Source organism: Gouania willdenowi, chromosome 20, assembly GCF_900634775.1.
Source record: "Gouania willdenowi chromosome 20, fGouWil2.1, whole genome shotgun sequence".
Classification (NCBI taxonomy): domain Eukaryota; kingdom Metazoa; phylum Chordata; class Actinopteri; order Blenniiformes; family Gobiesocidae; genus Gouania; species Gouania willdenowi.
Window position 1 is genome coordinate 2,474,482 of NC_041063.1, and position 26,305 is coordinate 2,500,786.

Here is a 26,305-nt window from a genome sequence, read left to right on the forward strand (position 1 = left end):
CTATTGATCAGCTCAGGGCATTTGACAGATGTTTACTTTGATCAAATGTCTCTCAACGTAATAAACAATGACCTGTCAGTAACTTGGGGCACAACTTGGTTTATTCCACCAATGCTGCCCCTGATTTGGCAGAAATACTTGGAGAAAACCCATACACATTAGAGATCATGCAAACTGAGCTGAAAGAACAAGACCCCTGGTCTTTCATCAACCTGCATTATTTATTTCATAATAGGTGTACACTTGTATTATATTGAACCAAAGAGCCAACAATCAACAAAACAATTCAGTCATATTTTTATTTTGATGCTTTCACTTCAGTTCAAAGGTAAAAAAAATAGACAAAGAAAGCCATTTTTATTGTTGACATACCATGTGATTTTTATAATTACATTATTGTGACCTCATTGTCATGATTTATTAGTTTAATAGGGTAAGAGAGTTTACATCACTTCAAGCAGGATGGCAAAAAAACACACCCTTCTCTGGCCCTGTGGGCATGTCATAGTCGTTCAATGGGACAGAGAGCCAGTCAGCTGAAAGCACTCCAGCCTCCCCTGGGGTTCAAAGTGCAGTAGGTGGACAGAGGCGAATTAGACAGCCTGTTAACAGTGGGGGTTCTTTATTCCCCCCTGCTTGTTTTTAGCCCTGCACCCTTCACCCCCATCTCGTCTCGGGTTCACAGCGATGTGAGTCTCTCTGTGCTCAACAGAACGGATTCCCCCAGGGTTAAAAGTCCCCCTTTGTTTATCCATGCTCATATTTCTAAATAGAGGATTATTGTGTGCTTTGCAGAGGAAGAGGGCATGCATTAATAGAGTCTAAACACCCAAATTCGTTAATTTGATTGTTAGCGATCTTAGGACAGTGTAATTAGAGAAGCTAATGGATGTTGAATGCTAAATCCATCAATGCTAAGGATAATTGCTGTTTCGGAGAGGGAATGTCCTCTCACGAATGTGTGGCCGAAGCCACTTAAATCAATCCAAAACTGTGATATCAGCTAAATATACGACCATGCACACAGGTGACACCCAGAAAGAGGCATATTTTAATTCTGATGTATCTCTTTGGAAGTCAAGAAACCACTTCTGAAGCCATCAGCTCTATTTGGTGTTTTGGTTGTTTTTTTTTTTTATTAGTGACACATTAATATTATTATTTCTGATGGGTATCATTCAGTTCGAGGAGTTATTGCTTTTATGAAAATTCTGTTTGTTGGATTGTAAACAGTTTTGCATCACTATATTGTCCTTTTTCACTGGGCCTGATAGAGCTGTCCTAGTTCCACCATTTGGGTAACCTAACCTGTGGTACCCAGTGCTATTGTGACATGTTTTCATGCAACGTTGAGTAATACACTGTCAGCTGTTAGTGGGAAAATTGTAAAGGAGCACGAGGGCAGGCATTTATTCAATACTCAGTTGAATGACAGTGTGAAGAAAGAGCTTTTGTTCTGAGAGTTTCTCCAGCGTACTCATGCTTATAAATGGTTTGATTAAGAAATCCAACCAATTGAATGTGACTTGTGCAGTCTGTCATTGCTTTATTTCATTGGTGTGGATTGTATTGCTTTTGTTGTATCATATCAAGCAGACATTTATCCAGACAGGACAGATTGTTTCCATTGGAAAGCTTCAAGCTATATAACAATTATATTGTTGGGCGGTTGGTTTGTCGCACTCGTTGGCTTTGTAAAAAGAGTCTAATGTTCTCATTTGACACTGGCGGATTGCTTTCTGTCTGAGCCTAAAGAAATAAGGCAGGCTAATACATTTGAGGTGGTAACACGAAGGTCATTGAGAATTACATCCAACCCCTCACCACCACCAATGTCACCGCCAAACTAAAGCCCTCCTACTTGTACTATTTTTTTTTTTCGCTCCAATTTATTTAACTGTTGGTCAACAGTTTTCACTCATAACATGCTCAGAAAAAAGATGTAAATACTGCTCAGAAAGATATATTTTGTGAAAAACTATTGCTCAAGGTTTTAGGTAAGAAAGAGCATCACTAACGTTAGCCCAGTATACATATTAACCTAGAAACACAATGTCATAATATATCTAACAAAACTTGCCAAGGTACTTGGATGTAGCACTGTATTTCTGAAGAATAATGGGATGGAAATTAAACTGGTTTGGTGGAGGTAGGATTCTATTCATCTGTTTGTTGTTGTTGTTTTTTGTCTATTAGCAAAAATATGTCACAAGTACATAACAGAGTTTGACAAAATTTTAACCAAAAATAGACCTTTACGCCTTGGAAGATTCTATTAACTTTCATTGCCGTTATTTCAGAAATTCATATCGGGCCTCGTAATTGACTGATCTATTATTACTATCTATTATTATTATTATTATTATTATTATTATTATTATTATTATTATTATTATTATTATTATTATTATTATTATCTATTATTCACCAAGTTTCATCCAGATCGGACCCAGATTGCACATTTCATCATGGTTTTACCCAAATACAAGGGTTCTCATACATTTGGTATAGTACTACTGTGTGGTTAATAATGGGGATAGAAATATCTACCAAGTGTGAAAAATTATGGTACGATGATCCGGATCACTGATCCAAATAACTCCCACTATCTGGCACAGGATGTTTGGCGCTTGGCAGAGGTTTGTGCTCTCTGGGTGATCTTGTACTTGAAGATGATAAATCCTAAAAGCTGCTTCAAAAACTGTAAGAATATCTTTGCGTTAGTTTATAGGATCCATTTTAACAGTGGTCAACTAATTCACAGTTTAGTTTTACAATTTCACAATTACTGCACCTTAGTATTGTAATTAATGTGTCAGTTTTCAGGGACCTAGAATCAACAGCTTTTGAGGAGATGATCAAGCTGGTAAGTTCCTTTAGATGCCTTCATATTCCTTTGTTCGTGGCTATTTACTGTTCCCGCGCATCCATGGGGACCCCGAATATTTCAAGGTGTTGCCCACAGGTGTTCAAAGAAAAAGATTAAAGTCCCGTTTACTACAGCTGGCAACAAGGAGAGACTTTGGAAAGGCATCAAACTGCCCAGCCAAGCGTTTCTTCCCTTAATGTCTTCCAGAGATGATAAGGGCCTGGACGACTAGGCGTTAGCAGAGCAGAGCGCTTGGATCCATTGACGTAGAACCACTGGAGTTCTTGCTGACACAAGAGTCATTTAGACACAAATTGAGACATTTTTGAGTAGGAGGCTTCTTCATTCTGTCTTTCACAGCGAGGACCTTCAGGGCATATTCTCATTTCCATCTGCATTCTCTCTCCCACTGTGTTGTCCTTTATGAGACCATCCAAGTTGATGGAGTAAAAAAAAGCAATAAACAGCTTTTCTGGTAGCACAAAATCACAACAGAAGCAAGAATAAACTTTATTTTTTTTTTAACTCAACCAGTGAAATAAAGAGAATGACTTTTTCGTCCACGCATACACATTTGCAGTGGTACACACATCTTTCTGAATGTGCCTAAATTAGTTTGCATGTAAATCAGGGATATCATCACACAGACTACAGTAAGCACACAAACACATGCCACGCTCCTTCTGCTCTACTGCAGCTTTCTTCTCTCTCCTTCGTCTCAGTGATTCATCTCAGCATCAATTTTTCAGGTGTCTGGCAACGTTCAGGTTCTGGCAGTTGTGTGTGTGTGTGTGTGTGTGTGTATGTGTGTGTGTGTGTGTGTGTGTGTGCGTGTGTGCGTGAGTGTGTGTGTGTGTGTGTGTGCGTGTGTGCGTGCATGTGTGTGTGTGTGCGTGTGTGCACGTGTGTGTGCTGCTGAAGAGACAGAGGCTCTGAGGTGAATTATAAGTCTGCTGATAGAACAGAGCAGGGCCACAGGAAGATTGATGCTCTCTATTGTGAGCTGAGACCTAGAAGATAGAGGAGAGTAGTTCAACACAAAAATTGATTGTACATGGAATAGTGAAGAAAATTTTACTATTGCATTGCCTGTAACTTCACTGAAATTCACCAGTAATAAAACACTGCTTTCATTATTAGTTCCTACTTTTGGGAAAGTTGTCAAACTTCCAAAAAATAAACTGGCTATGTGTGTGTGTGTGTGTGTGTGTGTGTGTGTGTGTGTGTGTGTTTGTTTGTGTGTGTGTGCGTGTGTGTGTGTGTGTGTGCGTGTGTGTGTGTGTCATGTCTCAATGTGGCTTAAGAGAAACTCCTTAAACTAAGTAATGAGTAATGCCATGACTGTTTGGAAAAGCAGAAAGCCAACCAAGCTGCTGCTGATAACACTTTTGGAACAATGCGTTCCAACCACTGCAGCTGCTGAGCAAAATGAGGATTGGAAATGGCAACAGAATCAAAAAAAGAAATGAGAACATTTACAAATGGGATGGCCTACAGCAAAGGCTGGTGATATTAATTAATTTATTTGTATTGTGTTGTTTATTGTATGCGATGGACTGGCGCCCTGTCCAGGGTGTACCCTTGACCCTAAAAAATGGATCACATCACATTTCACTCTCACCTTAAGAGTCGACTCTTCCCCACCCCTTCCATTTTCCTACCCTGACTCCCTCTTCCCTGTTCCCTTCCCCCTCACTTAGGTGTACAACTGCCCTCTCGTTTTGTAATAAATTTAATAAAGTGTTTCTTGTGTTTCATCATGAATTTCTGTCTTAAAAAGATTGCACTTCTTGTAGTGTTGACCTCCGACAGCATGTGCAAAGTAAAAAAAAAAAAGAGGAAAAAAATTGGGTGGACGGATGTGGATATTTTTCAATACATATATATTGTCGATATTATATTTATTGATATAAGTCAGAATCCAATTTTGATGAAGATGTCATCAGTTGGTTTCATTAAAATATATTTAACTAATTAAAAAAAAACAATAGATCACTTTGTAGTGGAATCATTAGTTTAATGATTGATCGGTTACCAATTTTGGGCTACAACTGTTAACCTACTTTTATTAACAATTTATATCAACAATAAAAGTTTGTTGCAACTTTAGTTTAAAAGTAGTCACTAGAAATAAAGCTGATTTTCTATTGAGGTTACCAGAAATTGACTGAAAGTGTTTTTTGGCTCAAACCTCAAAGTAAAGCTACTTACATTTTAAATAGAAAGCATGAAGAAGATTTAAAGGCTCCTCGAGCTTCCCGACAGCTCCACATCACCTCAAATCCCCTCAGGTTGAATGACAAGTGAAGTCATCCATCCACTGTTTCCCAGGAGACCCAATCTGGAGCCGCGCCACCCCCGCTCAGTGTTCAGCTCCACTGAGATCCACTCACAGATTCCTCTCCACTCACATCAACACACAGCGTTCCCTAATTCTCACTTTTTAGTTTTACATTTAGATACATTTTTAATAGGATGAGGGAACGTTCTGTTAAACGATGCCATACTTTCATCTATTTGGGTAAAGTCCTATTCATTAATCCTCCTATCATCATCAGGTCAATTTGGCCCCATTCCATGTTTATCATTCAAAAAATAACAGTCAACTTTTTTTCCTTTTGTTTCCTATTTTATGACTTTTTCCAATGTGATGGGCACAATTAATTAAGCATAAAATTATAATGATGATATTTTTTTAATCTGCTGAATGCATATTGCACACATTTGTGTTCCTCTGGGGTCAATATGACCCCCGGCTCTTTTAGCAGAGTGAAACTTGTCTGTGTGTGTGTCCCATGTGCAGGTGCAGAATGTATAGTTTTGAGTTGATGACACAGTAGAAATGATATTTCCTGCGCTGTGGAGGGCGGGGTAATCAAAATAAGTAAATCAATATTTTCATGAAAGAAAGGGGGGTCACCATCATCAATCAATATGGTTCATTCTGTAATAGTCATGGATGTGCACCCCGAATTTGAAAAAATTTGGCTGAAAGATTTTCAAGATACATTAAGCCTAACCAATAGGGTTCATACGCTAGTGGTCATTAATGTTGTCTGTAAATTTGAGATGATTTGGAAGAAAACTATTCAAAATGATAAATAAATTATAATTTAAAAGTTTGGCCTGATGGTGGCGCTAGAGAACAGGTCAAGGTTTCATTATCAAGGGGTTATTTTTTAGACAGTGGCTATCCGTACGATTGCTGTATCAACATACCTACATTCTATCCGTACGCAGCGCCCCTCATTGGCCAGTTTTGGTCACGTGACTAAGACTAAAACCTAACCTATACCTAACCCTAAAAATTGTTCCAAAATAGGGTTATAACCTGAACCTAACCATAACCATAACCCTAACCCCTAAGACGCTGCGTACGTGTACTTAGGTAAACGTACCAATAGCACAGGTGGTTGTCTGTACGACAACTGTACAAATAGAAACTTTCTATTTTTTAGTATTCAACAAATAAACAAAAGTGCCTGACACAAAAACTTGGTCAACAGTTTTCTGGAAGCAAGTATCCCTGGGGTCAGATTGACCTCGAGGGTAAAATGTGTTTGTAATATATAAGGATAATAGGAGGATTACGTTTGAGCTCTGGTGTTTTGACTCTTAATTACAATAATAATGGGACTGAACTTTTCAAACAGGCTCATTGACTGGCAGGCACATATTTGTGAGACAGTGAGAGCTTGTGTGTGACTAATGTGACCACACACACACACACACACACACCTTGAGTACATCAGAAAAACAGTTCTCTGGCATGTGAAGTGGATATACTTTATACTCGACCCTGATGAAGGTAGAGGAACAGCCGTGTAGGTCATCAGTGGTGGTTTTGATAAGTGGCATTCAACGCAGGAAACTTGGCAGGTGTATTACGTTATGGGCAATTAGTAACCGTGGAAACCTGAACCTAAATCTGCCGTTTGGAGCGAGTTTCGCCCCATCACTGACAGTCAAAACACTGCACGGAAAAGTCATCTGCACCATTATTCATACACACATGCACACACATGCCGGTGAAAACCACAACACTATAATGTACACACATATAAAAAGTGCCTGAATACACACAGTGCACAGAATGCACAGACCCTGATAACCAGAGGCGGTGAAGACCACCCTCGTTGGCAAGGCACTGTGATTCCTCATCCACCAGCTTAGGTTTCACATGCCAAATTCTCTCTGTGTGCACGTGTGTGTGTGCGTGTGTGCGTGCATGCGTGTTTGCCACTGTTCATGTTCCCAGTCTTATTTCAAAGCTGTTTTCCTCTTTTGCTTCCAAGCTCTGCGCTGACTCAATTAAGCTGCTCCTTCCTTCAATAGCCCAGGGTCGGAAATCCCATTTGAATGTGATGTTTGAGTGTGTTTTTTTTAATAGCTTTAACACCTGCTCCTTCCATACACAAGCCTAAGCCAAAGGCCAAATTAGAATCACGTTCAAGTCCCACATTCTCCAATAGGCGCGTGCATTGTGTGTAGCTTGTGGTTGAACAGGAAATAGACGAGAAGTTGAGCAGTTAAATCAGTTGCTTAAAGCCAACCTCTGTGCTGCTGGGGGCAATGTGTGTGTACGTATGTGTGTGTGTGTGCATTAATGTGTGTGTAGTAAAATCCTGGCCCACCTGTTCTCATACTTTTCCTTAATTAGTACACCGTGCTTTATTTTCACTACATTACCCATACAGTACGCGGCGATGCTCTTGATTTGCAGCCCTCAGAGATAAACTAAGCTCTATTGCAGAAACCTAATTATTTAATCTGGAACTCAGTGCCTAAATGTTCCTCTCTGCCTCCTTCTCCACAGGTACGACTATGTGGAAGTGCGTGATGGCGTTGATGAGAGCGGTCAACTGGTGGGGAAGTACTGTGGAAAGATTGCTCCCTCCCCAGTCGTCTCTTCTGGGAATCAGCTTTTTATCAAGTTTGTGTCTGACTACGAGACGCACGGAGCAGGTTTCTCCATTCGATACGAGATCTTTAAGACAGGTAATTGACTATTTTGATTAATATACTTTTTTTTGATTTCAATAAAAATGAGGACAAAACAAATGCAAGAGAAACTTTCAAATAAAGTAGGTTTAATAGTTTTTTTTAAAGCCCTATTCCACATGCGATTTGTAATAATTTGTTGAGAATGTCTGAATGTTAATCTTGTGCGAATCGGCCATGTCAGCAATTTGTAATAATAAGTAAAAATTCCCCCATAAATGACCTACTATATTTTGCTGAACTCTGAGGTCATGTGATAATCCAATGTGAATAAGCATCTCTGTGATTTAAACAGAAATGATCTAAATCCGTGTACCCTTTGTTCTTTGAGTTTTCTGGTCCTGTTAATGTTTTCATTCAGTCTGTGGATGTTTTAGCTCATAAAAAGCTGTTCACGTTTATGTTTTGTTTCACAGTGTTACCAAATAGTATCTAAATAAACTGGTGACTGACTATTAACTGTGAGGCTGGTGTGAGGAACAATAGATTTTAGAACTTTTACCATTTGACACTTTTACAAAAATAATTACAGCTTTTTTGAGGGCAGTAAAAATGTTTATTTTGCACGTTATAAATACCGCTAACAGCAGCCGTCAACACACATGGAAGTTGATCACAAGAAACAAGGAGGACCAGTAGAATCATTACACCACCTCTGGTTCCACATATCATGTGCATGTTTTACATGACATACATTTTTTGGTTTTGATTTATTTATGTATTAATAACATTTCATTTCATCAGTAATGTGACTTATGTGTTGCTTCTTTTTATGTACGGACCGGGAGCAAAAGTCCGCCCAGTCACCAGATTATCTGGATACTATTTGGACCGTAACACTGTTTGGTAAAGTTGGCAGATATTCACAGATTCAGACTTTCAGCATCAATAACTCTTTAACAAAACGTCATTGACACATAAATTACACCTCTGTCATCAGTGTGAGGTGGAAAACATGATAAAAGATGATTTTTATCAAACACAGCAGAATAAAAGTCTGTCTGTGTGTCCTCTGTGTGTGGTGAGATTAAAACATGAAGCTCTAGTCCTAGTTTCCCTCTAAATATCCAAATATCACACAAACAGAAGCAGATTTAATTTTAAAACAGAAAAAAAACGCTGCTTGTTTGTTTTTTGTTTTCCTGCTTCTAGTTTTAAATTATCTTAAAAATGTTTTTTTTAAAAAAACAATCCGTTTTTTATGTTTATTAATTTGGTTTACGCAGCATCATAACATAACATAATTGACATCATAGCCGTACATTTCAGCAAAATCTCAGGCTTTGGTTATCTCGTGCGAATGCGCCACATGAAAAGCAGACGTTGGGGGTCATTTATTTATTACATGTGGTCCGTAGGTAAAACTAATCCTGTGCGAATAAGGCTTCACTCTCAATATTTTTCCACAAGCTTGATCATAAATAGTATCTGTTATTATTTCATTCATATATGCCTGCATCACTCACTCACTTTTAAAGCTAACATGCCATGGTTCATACTGTATAGTGATGATTCAGGGTGTAAGAAAAAATGGATTATGCGATATATCACAATATTTTACTGCGCAATTATTGCATCAAAAAAAAAATATCCAAATCGATTTTTTTAATCATGTTTTTTAACAAAGAAACCATTTCATTGCGCTAACATCATAACAACCTCACTCCTCAATGCATTTTAGCGAGAAGTTGATTGCATTTTATTTTCATAAAACATACTGGGCACTTTTATAAATGTATGTAGATACTTTTTTTTTTTTTTTTTAAAGAATTTAAGAACTCAACACAATCACAATCTATTGTAAAAGGAAAACTTAAACTTTCTGGAAAAATTTAATTTTAAAGTTTGATAAACAATACCACTTTTTATATTGGTATTTGAATTACATTATAATAAAAATCATCTGTAATTCATACCATTTTGTACTTGTAAAGGTGTAATTTTTGATATTGTGATATATCACAGTGTATATTGTATTGTTTAGTATCGTATCATGACATGCAAATTGTGTCGTATTGTCAGTTTCATGCCAATGCACACCCCTAGTGCTGATATGCTAGGATTCTAGAAACTAGAGCTGCAATCACATTTATGATATATCTATTATGAGCTACATCTTTAAAGTAAGAAGCAAAATTGTGAACATTTTGTGTCGATGTTAGTTTTCATCATTGTTTTTTTGTATTTCCAGTGTTATCAGTTGTTAGATAAACACCTATAGGATGATCCTCATGTGTTGATTTCATCTTCAGATTATCTCTAGGATTGTAGAAATCATTCTGATCTTTTAGTAGCTGAATGTGTTCGACACACGAGGCCCAAAGCAAACTAAAAACTGTGAATTTAAAAGAATAATGAAACAAGAATGAGCCTCTCTGTCTAATTTCATGGTTTGTTTGTGATTCAGTCAAGGCATCAGGGCGTCAAATTATGCACTTGCAATATGGCATGAAATATGCTTCACTCGTAAAGCAATGAATCAGGTTTCCATATGTTCCGTAATTGTAGCTTCTTAAAAGCGAGCGTGAATTATTATTTTTATTATTATTATTATACAATAAGTGGGGACATAACATGCTAAGCAATGATTTAGTAAATGTTGCCTGTCATTTCTGTTGATTGTTTTTGAGTTAACTGTTGACACGCTGGCTGCAGGGAAACTAAAGTCCTTTCACTTAACCAACAACGCCAGGATGTGCTTTTCAGCTCCGCAATCAAGTTTGAGTTTCCCTTACTGTTGTTACGTGAAGATAAGATTTGAGGGTAATTTTTCTTAAATGAAGTTATGCTGAAAGACGTATATCATCGGGGGTGGGGGTCTTATCGGAGTGTAGCAAAGCAAGTGGGAGAATTTCCTGTTGATGTTCTGTCTTCCTTTGTTTGAATGAGAGGGTGGAGGAGGGCAGGGTATCTGAGAGTGAGTAGCATTTAGACAGGTGCCACAGATTCCACTTTCATTTATTAACCTTAGCAGTAGTCGAAAGGACACCCCACCCATGACCTTAGAGACATGATGAATAGCCCAGTAAAGTCCCTCCTTGCTTTTAATCTGAACTAGTGTTTGTGTGTGTGTTTGTGCACGTCACCATCACAGCGCGGCAGCTGGTGGAGTGTGGCTTCATTTACGAGATCAAAGCAATACTCCACCCCCGACATACGCCGACTCGTCCCCGCACACTGCCTCACTCACCCTCAATAGCCCGGTTATATCCACCACATTCTTTCCGTGATTAGCCTGGTATTTCCCAGGCTCATTTATTAGCTGGGACTGATTATAAATGAGGCGTGTGAGGGGCCCTTTGGCGATAGAGGAGGAACTGCTGATCGCACTGCTGAGATATGAGGAAACCCACATACAGAAAGAAATCTGGATCAACATGTGGATTTGAGCATTGCTGCAAGAGCTGAATGCCAAAATATGCATTTTTTGCAAATTATATTCAAAGAGGAATTCAGGCTTGAGGCTATAGGTATTTAAATTAATTTGTTTCTTTCTATCTACACTTCTGTGTCAACTCTTTAAAAAAAACCTGCTAGACTTTTCTCACAGAGAGTATTGCCTAAAAAAAGCAATTCAGATCTCAAGAAAAGTTCTTGTATCTCTACATTTGAGGACAAATCCTCTTCATAGTCTAGTAGAAAGTCCCAAAGTCATTAGTCATAAAAAAAAAGGACAGGTGTCTGCTCTCTCCGAGAGAACAGGCGCGGTACATGTGAACAGAAGAGAAGACCAAGACGTTTTTTAGCATTATACTGATTACTGCCACAATAGACAGCAAACAACAAAAGAAGACGGAGTGTTATAAGCAGTTACGAGGCTCTAAAACAACAATCAATGAAAATAACGTTCAAAATGCAATGCTATTATAATACTGTGTTGATATTTAGATATCACTTTTTTTGTGAAAAACTGTAATTGAACACAGCTTCTGTTGCACAAATGCTCGTAAATGTTCCCCCTAATGTTGTAACGTGTGATCTAATCAAGTATTGTTATGAACCCAGTACCAACCCCTGCAGAGAGCGACCCCACGGACGTGCCATCCTTTCCTTAGTGGATCCAGACCCTTGTTATGCTTTGACTACTGTGGCGCCAGTTCCTAGCAAGAGCAAGACCCTGATATCAATTAAGAGAAGAAAGAAGAAAAGGATATACAAGGCTAGCTGATTAGCATGGCTTATCAAAACATTGTGCTGGCTAACACATGTAACATTAATGATGATACACAGATGCTGTGATAATCGTTGGAGAAACACATTGCTTGCACTTGTGCATATCAATGAGAGGAACTTCAATGAATGCAGGCTGTTTATCACTGTAATTATAGGTCTGGATCATTAGAAGTTCAACTCAGGGACTGGTGCCGCTTCCCTGGAGAAAAACAAGCAACGCTCACATGAAAGATAACCACTCACACAAAGCAAACATTTGTTAACGCATATCCCCTTATGTCAGCTCATGGTATGGTATTTACGGACGTAGGTTTATCCACCTAAGCCGTAAACTTTGAAAAGGCACGTTTGCACACAGAAATAGCTCTGGTTTCTGTCAAACGGAGCCCACAAAGTGTACAATAGAGTGAGAAAAGGTTGGTTTGTGGCTCTCTGTGGTTTTACACAACAGTCTGAACCCCCCTGCACTCCTTAATACCTTCTAACCATCTTAATTAGAATGGGCTATTTATTTTATAGTCAGCAAATTGGCAGGTAAGCCCCACTGGCTAAAATCTAGCTGGAGAAGATCAAGATGGTTGAAGGAAAAAGAGAAAGCATCTGAGTGAAAAGAAGCAGATGAACTGAATACTTGTAAATGCATCACATACAACTTGTGTTCATGAGCAAAAATTTGACTTGTTTACAATTTTGTAGGTTTTGTTTAATGAAAAAGTACAGTTAATGTTGTCCTTGTAGAGTCCTTGTAGAGTCCTTGAGTCGTTGCCTGAAAGAAAAATTGGGACGATTGATGATGGTCTTTGCATGAGTTTTTTTCAGAAAGTAAATGAGTTCTGAGTTTCATGTTATTGATGTTTCCACTGAGTAACACAATAGTTAGCATCACTACCACAGTGTTTCACCACTCATTCAAGAGTTTTAGCTTGAGTTCTACACTTCAGTAAACTGGAAACAATGTTTGAAAGAATCTTTTAAGTTCAGTCGTCTTCACCATTTCTACTTGATCAGACTGAATTGTAAAGAACCCAATCAAATTATTATGTTAATGTTCATTGTACCATTAAAAACTAGTGGCAGTTGCCTCAGAAAGTTTAAAGAACAGACGCTATGTTGACTTCAGCCAAGAAGTCGTGCATGTTTTCCATAGAATGGAAAGCTGGGTTTTATTGAGTCATCTGTAAGCATCTCACTTAATGTCCTCCAGTGATTCAGGAAAAAAAAAAATCATCCACGCATGCATGCACATAGTCACAAGCACGACATATGCTTTCTTTTAACAGCTCTGTAGTTCACTCAGAGCCACATCAAGATTGGACGTGGCGCTCAACTGCACCTCAATTAGTCAGCAAGTCGGTCGGAGGAAGGCTTACCACGACACACTAAAAAGCATCTTTTCATGCTAACGCCCTGTTTATCATGTCATGGTGATGCGGGCACTTTGGCTTGAAGCACACACCTGTGAAAACACTCTAAAGGTGCGTGTGTGTGCATGTTGGGTGGGGCCCTAATAGGGGGTGCATGTGTGTGGCATAGGTCACATCTGGCACAGAGGCAAAGTACCATCACACACACGCAGAGGCCGAATAGTCTTCAGAGCTACAGAGTACAGCACCTTTTCGCCTCCGTCCCCTAGGCTGTGAAAACCAATTACAAATATTTAACAAGTGTACTTTTTCAGGAATTTCATTCTTTTTTTACTAGCGTGGGGTTAGTGGGTCCATCAGCGTGCTTGGTGACATTTGCACAAGTTTTTACAGGTGCAATCCTTTAGTAAATCTGTCCCATAGAGTAGGCCACATAGATCAGTAAATCAAAGATCATTTGCTTGAAAAAAAGATGTAAAATGTTGAAATTGCCACCCGTAAGTTTGTTTTAATCTCCACTGTCAATACTCTTTTTTATCAACTTTTTCTGAAAAATTTTGCAAATTGCATTGTGGGTTGTGGGGTCCCATAATTTAACCCCAAAAACTCTCAAGTGACTTCCCAACATAATTCTGGTGTTTTCACAGACTGAATGTGAAAACAATGGTGAATGTTTTCTTTGAGGCTTACAAAGAAATGGCCAAAATGAAATGTATTGCAGAGTGAGATGATATCACGGGGAATACCAGGAACAAACTAGAACTACAAATTGTGTCAATAGAATCACTGTCCTCTTTGTCAAGCATAGAAATACAAGAATGAAGTAAAAACACTTTGCCTTTGTGGCCCTGCTACAGATGGGTGTACTGTGCCTTACACCTAATGTGAGCTGAAGAAAGGCAAACTTTAAATTTATAATTAACTTTTTAATTTGAGCTTTTCCACTTCTATCTTTATTTGATTTTAAATATGATTCACCTACTTAACTCATTCACTGCCAGCCATTTTCAGAGCAGCCAACCCCATATTGCCAGACGTAGTAGATTATTTTCAAGAGAATATTTAGCCCTATGACAATCTGAAATCTGATTCTGAAAGATTAGACTCTCTACTGTCATCAGAAAAAATAATTTTGTTTCTAGCTTGTTTTGTTCTTCTGTAATTAGCAGTTGAATAGAGGCAAGTTTCACACAAATCGCCAGTTTGTGACAAAAAGCTGAGGAAAATGTCTTTTTCTGAAATAACCTACTAGTGACTTTGAAGCATTTTTTTTGCTTTAGTGACACCTCAACATTAGTTTCCTTCTATAAAACTACAAAAACAACACTGACACCAGGCTTTTGATGGCAACATTAATAATATTTTACTATCTAGGTCAGAGTTGAATGAATTTCTTATTGTATTTTGGCATTCCTCCAAGTCTCTCCCTCGTTATTCTCCACACACACAACTTCCTCCTCCTCCCGGACATGCCGAGTGTCACTGCTTGCCCCGTTTTTTGATCGTTTTCTCTCACCATCATCACACTCTCAATAGTCCACTTAGTTCCACACATGCTCTGGTTGAGCGTGAGCTGGTGTGAGCTTCAGCATCAACTCTTGTAGCGCCATTTTCTGTCTTGTAAATTCCTTTCCTCTCCCTCTGAGCTCTGCCCATCACAGTTGATCTCTCATCCAAAGGTGCACTGCTGTCACCTACATGTCACCAGTTGGTCACTACATCATTGTACATCATTGTGAATTAGATATTCACCGAAGAGCTTCATCACACTGTCTCAGTGCAACCCCAGCCGAAAAACACAATTTGCGTCTTTAGACGTGAATGGCACTCAATGAGTTAACAATGACATTTATTGGCTGTCACTTTCCAAACCTATCTGAGTGTCCACCTCAGCTCTTGTTGTGACTTAACTTTAAAGGGGACATATCATGCCTTTAAGTCCTTCCCTTTTTACATATAAATCATACAGTTGTGGTCTATATAAAGCGGAACTGCAATGCTTGGGTCTAAATTCCTCATTATTATAGCTCCACCCCTTTTCTGATGTGCTTCTGAGAGCAACTCGTTTTGGTGCGGTCTCTTTAAATGCAAATGAGACACTTCATACCCCGCCCCCTCTCCAGGTTGCAGAGGTGACACTCGGTTCAACTCCACCCTGTTTGGCCATTTTTGTAGTTTGATAGAAGAGATACGATTATCTAGCGGCGCAGAAAATGTTTATTCACACGTTATTTACAAAATGTCAACAACAGAAGACTTGTCCATCCAGCCTTACATGTTCAAGCCAGAATCGGACCTGGCAGAGCGAGATGAAAATGAAGCGAGCACACAGCGCTAACATATGAAGACGGTGCAACTGCTAATGCTAACAAAACAATGACAGGGACGTCTTATCATCACACTGTTTAGCGTTATTTACAGCTTACTGAAGTGCTCTGTTCGTCGTCTCCAAAGATAGAAGGAATTGAACCCTCAATCAGACAAAGTCTTTCTGTAAATCCTTCTTTATACTGGCAGAGGTTGCAGAAGCAGTGATCCTTGAAGTGCTTCACACACACAAAAATGACTTTACCCACAGATGTGGGTACATTTCCGTGAAAAATAAAACTCAACCAGGCACTTTGAAAAGGTTCTGATGCTGGGAGACGGTGTAATGAAGCGTGTGGGTTACTACATCCAACAACCCAACATTTTGACTTATCCTCTCGTAACTTCAGCATCCTGGAGCTTGGACTACAAAATAAAAGCGAGAAATAAAAATGGTGGATTGCTCGAAGTGTTGGGCCTGGAGTTGATGTACTAATTTGGCAGTTCCGCTGACGTTTTTGTTCAAAAAACGTAATAGAGAATAGAAAAATCGAAACAGATTGAAAAATATGACCAAAACAGAAAATAAAGATATCAACGGAGCACCTGAAGAGTCTAATTTGAACTTTTCTGTACTTCTAAGCACTCTAAATATACAACAAAATGCATCCATAAAATCCATAAAAAAGTGGATTTAGCATGATATGTCCCCTTTAAACTGCTTGATTCCAACACATAGCTCTGTCACACTTGTAAGAACACGTTGTGTCTGAAAGGTAGGATGTTTCCCCTCTATAATATTTTCGCTTTGCATCAGTAGATTCCACTCGTCTGCACAACAGTAGCGACACATTTTACCAACAGCACGACCAGAATGGCTTTACTATCGCCCTTCTTTTTAATGTCCTCCCTAACTCCTTTTATCCTGTTTATCATACAGTAGCTACTGTATATAAAGGTTGGTGATAGCAATAATTTAATCAAGTACATTTCTCCACAGCTTCTTATAGTTAAAGTTTGTGAGAAAATACTGTGACAATAGGGTGACATCAACATAGCACATGTTAAATACAGTGTCAGCATTCACAGTAGAAGGGCTACGTGAATTGAAACCTTTAAACCTGCTTTTCCATCTGTTCTGAAGTGGGACACCTTACAGGCCTCAGGTTAATGTCTGATTTACTGTTGAAAGAGTTGATTTTCCACCAGCAATTAACCCTTCTGTCAGAATGGTGTGAGGAGAAGATGGAGGTAAAGGGAGGGGATGGTGTGAAGAACATTAACATCAGTTATAAAGGTGAAAGGGTCTAGAAAGCACTGTGGAATAAAAACAGGCTGGATTTACTTACCGCCCCAAAAATAACACCTTTAACTGCTGCAAACACGACCCCCAATAACCCCAACCCATGAGAAAAATAGTGATTACTGGATGACGAATGGAAAATGTACGACAGAGACGAAAGAGAGAATATTTTCAAAATAAAAATAAATGAGAGGCTGTCATGTTTCATGATGCAATGTTGGTATTATATTTAACACCCAGTCTCTGGTGTGCTTTCAGCACTCTAATCTAGACATGGAAAAACAAGTCATTGGGGAGACGAAGATCAAACACACAACCCTCCCATAATGTTGAAACTGTTTATTTATGATTCATCATAAATCTCTTGCTTTCCAAAATATTGAAATCAAATTCCCATCAAAGATGATTCTGCAGGCTACAACTGGCCCTGTTAAACTAATTGTAATCACTGTCTGAGCCGTTTGTTTACTCCACCCATTGAGAGGAGAAACTCTATGAATATGAGAGGTAAAGGCCTTTCCAACAGCTGGCTGTAAAATACCTGAGAGTTTGGTTTAAATGTAGATGATTAATCTTGTGTTGAGCTTCCATCTACTATTCTTTGCCTTAAATGAAGCTTTGTTAGATGAACACATATATGAACTGCTTTGAATACTTGCACAAATGTGATAAATATAATAATGAACAATGGCGTGATAGTGTAAACTCAGCTAACAGTGCTTCCTAAAGCTCCGTGTTAACACAGATCCATACACGCACTCTTGCATGCCTCAGAGATGCGTGACTACTCTATGAATGCTTTGGACACAGCCATCAGCAGAAAGCATTGCGAGATGGGGAAAGTACTCGGAGGTGAGGGGGGAATCTCCCATGTGATGGTGTGAGATGACAAAAGATCTGGCAGATGATGATCTAACCATTCCTTCTTCCTCAACATTAGTTCTGCACCAATGGCCTTCAAACGTCATAGTACGTAGGCACATAAAAACATAGAATAAGAAAGTCTGTCCTTGGTTGAGGCTCTCCTTACATTTATTCAGATATAACGCTCCATAGAAAATAAATGTATAAACACATAACAAGGTTGAGTATTCGAGCCGTATAAAGTTCACAAAACTAATACTAAGAAATGGTTTTATCTGTTATGCCCTTTGGGTAAAACACATGACGTGCATTAGTTAGAGGTCCACCGTAGCACAGCATTTCATTATATAAAAGGTCAACCCAAAAATTGCCAAGATTATATGCTAGATTCTGGTTTGATGGTTGGACAGTCTGTACTGTTGTTTATTTCACTATCAAAGTTCAATGTGAAAAGTTTATTGGAAAGCGAATTCTTTTGTTAGAAAACCACATGAACCATTCATCCTTTCATTCATTCATCCATCCGTTTCATCCTGCACTCAAGGTTGTGGCGTTCTGCTGGTGCCCTTCTCCATCTTATCTAGTTTACTGTATATGTATATATTCTGTTTATATATTCAGTTTTTTTTATAATTAGACAATGTCCTTTCTTTAATCTTTCCATCTCTCTGTACTGTGTACAGGCCCTTATGTGTATATATCTTCTGTTTTTTTATTATGCTGTTTTAATTTTTAATTTGATTTACCTGCTTATCTTATCTTATCATACATTAGGCAAAAAGACAGAATTTCAGTGGAATATAGAGTTAAACAGGTAGTATTTAGAAGGTTTTTTGTCACAAAAGACTCTTTTTACATTTTCTCTGCAGTTAGTTACAAATGAAATGTATTATTCTGTTATACATAGAGCTTTCGGCTATGCAACTAATCACATAGTTATAATATAGTAGGTCCAAATGTATGGGCACCGATGAAAGTTGATGGTGTAATTGATGAAACATAACTGAGTCAAATTTCATAAAGATCAGTCAATTACAAACCGAAGTGTAATTTTTGAAATTCTGCCAATGATGAAACAGCTAAAAAAATGACATAAGGTCCTATTTGGTTAAAACTTTGTAAAAATCCGTAAAGTCATTTTTGATGTAATCCTGCAATCATAAAACATTCAAGTATTTCCTTGTTGGCGGAGGTAATGATGGACCATGAATGTAGAGACTATAATGGCATTGAAAAAGCGCCCAGTCTACTATTTTGGGGACTTGTCTGATGCATTGATTTTGATAGGTTTTCAGTATGAGTCATGTCCAAATATCGAATCTGTTCTGGTCAACTGCTGAGCTGAGTTAAGGGTCACGGTGGAAGCTAGTGAACTGGATGAAGTAGAGCTCCAAGCCAAAATCTATTCAAAATTCCCCACACACTGACATGAATCTGCTAGTGAAAGCACTCAGGCAAAACACCCTTTTTTCTTTCCTTAAAAGTGGCTTGCATCCATAGTTTTTATTAAGTATATGTATTTCCTTAAACTGTCTGACATTTTTCCCTTAAAAGTGGTGAAGTGAAAAAGCAACATCCCGCAACTTCTTAATTCCAGGGAAAGCTCTCGCTGCAGAATTTCCACATTTTCAGAGGCAAAAACACAGGGAAGCCGTAGAATTATTGGTACCCGCTGTTCCTGAGAGCCACAGTAGCTGCTGTGCTAAATGTCAACTCTCTTTTGAGTTAAAGCACTTGCTCACTGTGGCATTCAGTTTGAATAGAAAGAAATTTGAGGTTGTTCTCCTTCCTTTTACTCACTCATCTTGGGGACAGGCTCAAATGGGCCCGATGGTCTTAAATTGGGGGGGTAGCATGATGATTGACAGTCAATGGAGCCACTCTCGTTTACTGTACCATGGAGGCTCTTTCTAGCGATAACTACCCCATCAGCACCCAAGCTAGCAGTCAGACTAGCATTAAAATAATGTTATCCTCAGAACATTTCGGTCTGTAATGACTGTAAAATAATTTCCCTCAATGACAGTAGTTCTCATTCTGCGCCGTTAAACAAGCTGTTTAAAGCAGGGCCTGCAAACCTCTCTGCAGTTGAAGCATCTTTTCTATTCCTCGTCAATCATCTAAATCATAATTTTGTGCTCGTGATGCTCTGCCTAGCAAGTACCTTGCATGGGAAATGAGTTAAAGCCTCTCATCAGCTGAGAGGCAGCTTTCTGGGGCGCTGTGCATAAATATTTAGATTTTCCTTCTTGTCAAATTGTGTGCTTAAGTTTGCATGTGTGCGTTGATCTATGCGTAGTCATTCCCCTCATTCCATAATTTGGCTCAAGCAGCTCTTGTATGTCACATAATCATGTTGTGATGAGGGCGTGCGTGTGTTTGTGTAATGGTTTTTGTAGCATGCATCAAGCTGGTTATTCATGGTTCTCAAAGTCTAGTGATTGAGTCCTTTCACGTTCCAGAATTATCAGGAGTTTCAGATGTAAAGCAGTGACTGCAGTCAAGAGATCCAGATGTAACCTTTATTTTGTAGAGCAGCTGTGAAGGTGGTCACTGATATAAGGCTTCAGTGAGCAGCTGACAGGCATGTCCACCCTATAAAAACAATAAAAATAGAAAACTTACATATTTACATTGCTTCACCACCATATGTTATCATCAACATTTTCTTATTTTGTCGCCTTTTCTTTCTTCCAGGACCCGAATGCTCCAGGAACTTTTCATCCAACAGTGGTGTCATAAAATCACCTGGCTTCCCAGAGAAATATCCCAACAACTTGGACTGCACGTTTATGATATTTGCCCCGAAGATGTCTGAAATCATCTTGGAGTTTGAGAGCTTTGAGCTAGAACCCGATCCAACGCCTCCCACTGGAGTGTTCTGTCGGTATGATCGACTGGAGATCTGGGACGGCTTTCCTGGAGGTAAGAAACAGCTAGAGACTGACACTAGCTGTCATCAGAGACAGGACAAAATCTTGAAGGACAAAATCCCAATAAACAAAATTGAAACAGTCAGAATCCCATCTGACAAACTCCCAACCCTACTTTCATAACGCAATAAGCATTTTATTATAAATAATGTAAATGGTTGGGTTTTAGGGTATTATTCCCCATTGATATGATACAGTAGGTTCAAATGTATGGCCACACCCCATTTTTTTGAAAAAACGCAATGAAATACACAACCCGAATCAAGCAGACATACCTAAAATTTTGTAAAACAACAAAAAAAAAAACAGCAATCAAAGAAATAAACACTCCTTGGTGCAGGTAAAATTTAAAACTGAGATGTTGTCCACATTTCTAATAAGGGTTTAGGATTTTGTTCAAGTGTTCTTTTAATCCCGTAATCTTAAGAAGTAGATAGTTCGATCACACCTTGAAAACCACATACAGACTCTGACTGAGTCTTTATGAACACAGAGAAATTAATCACACAAATGTTAGCTCAACATTGCATTTTGTCAATCATAGATCTAAAAATTCAGCAGGGGAGTAGCAGAGAGAGGGGAAGGTGTGCTGTGTTCAAAGCCGCCTTCATGGCCTAAGACGAGGCTTTGAAGTGAACTCAGCAGGCAAAAAAAAACTGTTGAAGTTTTCAATTTTTCTCCTGGCTATTTCTAACCCCCGTGCAAAGGAGATGAAAGCTTTTCTTACCCACCAATTAAAATAATTTTTATCTGGTTGCGTTGAACCTGCAGCACATCAGTATTCTGTGCTCCTATGATAAGGCTGAAGTGTAAATCTTCATGTCTTAAGGTTAAAAACTCCCTGAGCTCACATCTCTGAAGACATTAACTTTGAGGATCAACATTTTCATTCTACACCTTATTTCTACCGCTTTTAATTGTATATATGTATATATAATTTTTTAAGTTGTGACATGATTATTTTTCAGTATTAGTGTGAAATAAGGAGAATGGAGAAGAAGAATGTTAAGTTTAGACATGCCAAAAATACCTAAAATAAGTTATTCTTATGACTAGAATACATAGGTAAGATTAAAAAATAATACACAAGCTGTACATTTCTATTGCTGCAGTGAATCTATAGTGCATTAGGATCAGAAGGTTGGCTTGGAGAAAGCATGGCACCTATGAAACCACGAGGGAGCAGATTTCCCAACACCTCACTGAACAGACATGGTAGAAGAAGTTCGCCTCATTTGTCCTCCTGTCCTCAGGGAAGCAAGCAGAATTTTAATGCAGAAAATCATGGAATTGTCCTTTTTAAAATAAGACAATGCCTTGTCACAGCTTGAAAGCGTGCATAGATTTCCCAGAAGTCCATGCACCAAGAAGGTTCATGAAGATTAATCTGAGCCGTCACACCGCTGGCCCACAATAACCGCCCAGCCGGCCCTTTCTTTATCTTTCATATGAGAACTGGGCTGGAAGTGGCAGTTTTGGATGACAGAAGCCACAGGGAGGCAAGACTGTCACTCGCCGCTGATCACAGCGTTACTAATCACAGATAAGCTACAGGTCCCGCCATGAAGCACCAGAAACACACACTCACCAAAAGTGAATGGATCACAGCACACATTAAAGACGTGAGGGCCAAGGTCGTTTCAGTCTGCGGTTCCTTCCCATGTTACCATCTCGTTTCGTGCCTCTCTGTCTCCCCCTTATGTTCCTCCACCCTCTATTCTTGGCTTGTTCTTTACACTCCCCCACCCGTCAGTCTGCTCAATCAAACGTGTCCATTTGAAGCTTTCTTATAACGCTGCCCAATTGTCTTTAATCGTTATGTTCTCTTTCATCGAACTCACCGGATCGTGACAGTGTCCTCTTCTAGTCAGACAAAATGAGGCCTGGTTACAGGAGGTTAGAGGAATTTACAGCCAGCAAATAGACACAGAGCGTGACCCACCCCACACCGCAGGTCCCTCTTCCGCTTTGTTCTTTTTGTGTCCGACAGGCAGGCAGGCGTGGAATGTTGGGAGTCCTTTCTCACGCATCGGGTCGGGGAGTGAAATAAATGCCATACCTCACTGACACATTACTTTTCACACCTTCACAGGGGGTGGGGAAGGTTGGTTGTTAAACACATGTGTGACATGGCTCTGGCAAACAAACAAATATTGAGTTAACCCAAGTCTAACCTGGGAAACAATATTTGCACTTCTTTCTCCTTCTAGTCGGCCCGTATATTGGAAGGTACTGTGGACAGAACACGCCCGGCAGGCTCATCTCCTACACAGGAATCCTGGCTCTGACAATCAACACCGACAGCGCCATCGCCAAGGAAGGCTTTTCAGCAAACTTCACTGTCATTGAGAGAACTGTTCCAGAAGGTGAGCAAGTTTTCAAAAATAACCACAACAGCATATTCTAATATGAGTTGTGAAAGTGGAAAACCTTCTGAGAGGTCAAAGCAGTGCAATGTCATTAGAATGGTGAACAAAGGGAAGTGCCTTTACTTTGTTGTAAATTAAAAATGACATTCATAGAGACTCCATCATTAATGCTCTGTGGATAAGTCTCTCGGGATCGTTGGTCTTGGATAATTTAGCAGGCCTCAGTGTCTCCAAGCCGTCTTTTGAGAGCATTGAATAGATAATGCTATGATTGTATCAAGCTGAAGTTTCTCAAGATCATTCATTCATTCATAAGGATACAATTTAAGAGGATCCCTCGTTTTTAACTCTTTTTATTTTTTAAGGAGGTTTTGAAGCTCAAATGGCTGGTGGCAATACTGGTTCTGATAAAAACCTGTAACATTTTATATGTCACACACACATATGGGAGACTCTGTATACTACATTACACCAGGAGTTTATGGCTGGTACTTGTTTAACTTGTATGTTAGAAGAAAGAATCCCCCCCTTTCTTACTTTCTTTTAATGTAAATTAAAGATGTTATATTATCAGATAAAGCTGATGTGTAGGTCTCATTGATCAATAATTCAAAGATAATTTCAGAAATGTTTTGTGCAATGCATTGTGGGATGTTGAGTCCCGTAGACAAAGCATAGAAGTGTTTTTTCTTCTTTATTCTTTCCGTGATTTTTTTGTGTTTCTATGCCAACAAAGAGGACAGTGATTCAATTGACACCATTTTAGTTCTAGTTTGATCTCGGTGTATACTGTATATATACATATATATATAATATTTGCTCAATTTGGAAGACATTAAATTTTGGCCGATTGAGATCTTTCTGTGTAAACCCCAAAATAAACATTCACCATTGCTTTGCCATCACTTTTACTCTGTGAAAACTGTGAGACGTACATACCTTTATCCAATTATTTTTTTAAATTGTGTCGAGTGCAGCTTTAAAATACTGGAAAAATACTGGAACAAGAATGTTGAAAATTACACTTTAGAAAGATAATGGAATTATTCAGATTGAAAAGTTATAGTCGATAAACCTACTATTGGGATACAAACTATACTTTATTAGCATATAACTTCAGGTGAAATACAGATGTCATCCTTTTATGAGGAAGTCTCCCTTGTTAAAACAAAGCATTAAAGTTATTAAATAAACACCTCCTGCTTTTTTGTTTGGGTGATAAGTTCCATGGTCTGCCTCCCATGGTTTACGATGCATACATTTACACACACTGGCCCCAGACAGGCTCCGAAATGCTCCGTCCCCTGCAGAAACAGCTCAGAAACAGACACTTCCAACACGCACCCCGAGGGCTTTTACATGCAGCAGCGTTGTCACAGGGCTTGACCCTTCCTGACCCCATTTTGCAAAATGCTCCATCTAAACATTTCATTAAGGAAGACGAGCCCTGGTAGAAGTCATAAATCTGTCCACCAGCTGGGCCACCCCACACAGACTCCCACACACACACACACACCTACACACACACACACACACACATTTTGCTGACAATCGACGACATTCATCAATCCTACTCATCATCTTTAGAAAAGGATTTAGGCTTTGCCAGAGGAGGGAATAAGAAACTAGGTCTCCATACAGAAGTCTTCACATTGTCTCACAAATTTGGTTGAACAATCCTGCTGCAGTAAGCAATGATGTAGTTTATTCTAAAATCAGATTACATAAATCAACTTCTACACATCAACCATTAAGAAGCATCAAGAACTATCTGACCTGGGATCAGTAAACACTGACTTTCAGAACTCAGTTTCTCAGTCTTACATCACCAACTCAGCCTTTGCTTTTCCAGGCTTCTACCACTTGAATCGTTCATAATCCCCTTATGCATAATACACAGCCGGGAATACTGCGCTCTCTGAAAAATCTGCAGATGAGACCTGATAAGGTGATGAAAGGAGGTCTTTTACTCAGTGTCTCCCGTTCTCACTCCCCCATTCACCTCAGGTGAGAACTCGTCTTGTCCACATGATCAGATATGTTTTGGCAGCAACAGTCGCCCCTTTGTGATGCTTGATGGGTCAGTAATCGTTACAATGTTGGTCTGCGTACAAACGTCTGATAAGTCCTGCTCTGAGGCAGCTGACAATGAGTGCAGAAGAGACTGTTTTTTATACACATTGTTCCGATTTTCCACATTCTCGACGAAGGACGGCAGACGCCAGATTACCTTCTGTTTTCTTAGATTATCCAATAAGATAATCCTTTGTTCTGAGGTGTGTTAAAAAAAAATGATTTCACGGTATATTGCGATTTTTTTATTTTAAATCTGATATTTAATCAATATTTTTCCTATTGTATTTTTCACATTTTCATGGACGTGTGTTTTCTACCACTGGAGACATTGTCACTTCTCAGCAGAGCTTCCTAACTACTGGACATGTTGACCAGATCCTGTTCCTACAGAAAAACCTTGAAAATTGTGCCACTTCTGCACCTCCACTCGATGGTGCCGTGTATATAATAATAATAATAATAATAATAATAATAATAATAATAATAATAATAATAATAATAATAATAATAAATTGGATGTTTTGAAGCAAATAGTTCTGACTCAATTTGTCCTCTGAATGATCAATATCTTCTGATGAACATATACTTACTTAATTTTTCATCTCTATGTTTAATTTTGACTGGGTAGAATATTGCAATATATCGTGATATTGTGATATTATTGTATCATGACCCAAGTATCGTGATGCGTATTGTATTGCAACATCCTTGCCAATACTCATTCCCAATTAGGAGTGACTTTGTCCCGATAATCAGCTCTGAAATGGGCCAACAATCGTAAAGATTAAACTTGTTCAATATTTATGACTAAAACTCCTTGTGTGTGGGGGGGGGGAAAGCAGACGACTCCAGACTCATCACCCCGTGATTTGTGACGTGGAACGCAATGTAGCAATCAAGAATCGAGCTGACTGAGAAACACGTAATGCTGCGATCAAGGAAACTCAACTGAGTTGAGCAGCAGCACGTTGAAATATCTCAAACATGGGTGAATGCTATGGTATTAGTTTTATTTTCCTTCACACTTTACTGAGTAGGAGCTCTGA

General features: G+C 38.9%; 1 protein-coding gene across 3 annotated transcripts in view; it reads left to right on the forward strand.

The window, feature by feature from the left end:
- Positions 1–26,305, forward strand: part of nrp1a (neuropilin 1a) — a 73,589-nt gene that overhangs the window by 16,193 nt on the left and 31,091 nt on the right. For all 3 annotated transcript variants that reach the window (XM_028434461.1, XM_028434463.1, XM_028434462.1), the window contains 3 exons: positions 7,686–7,867; positions 20,579–20,806; positions 23,025–23,180. In XM_028434461.1, coding sequence (XP_028290262.1) covers positions 7,686–7,867; positions 20,579–20,806; positions 23,025–23,180 — 566 coding nt within the window. The remainder of the gene's footprint in view (positions 1–7,685; positions 7,868–20,578; positions 20,807–23,024; positions 23,181–26,305) is intronic.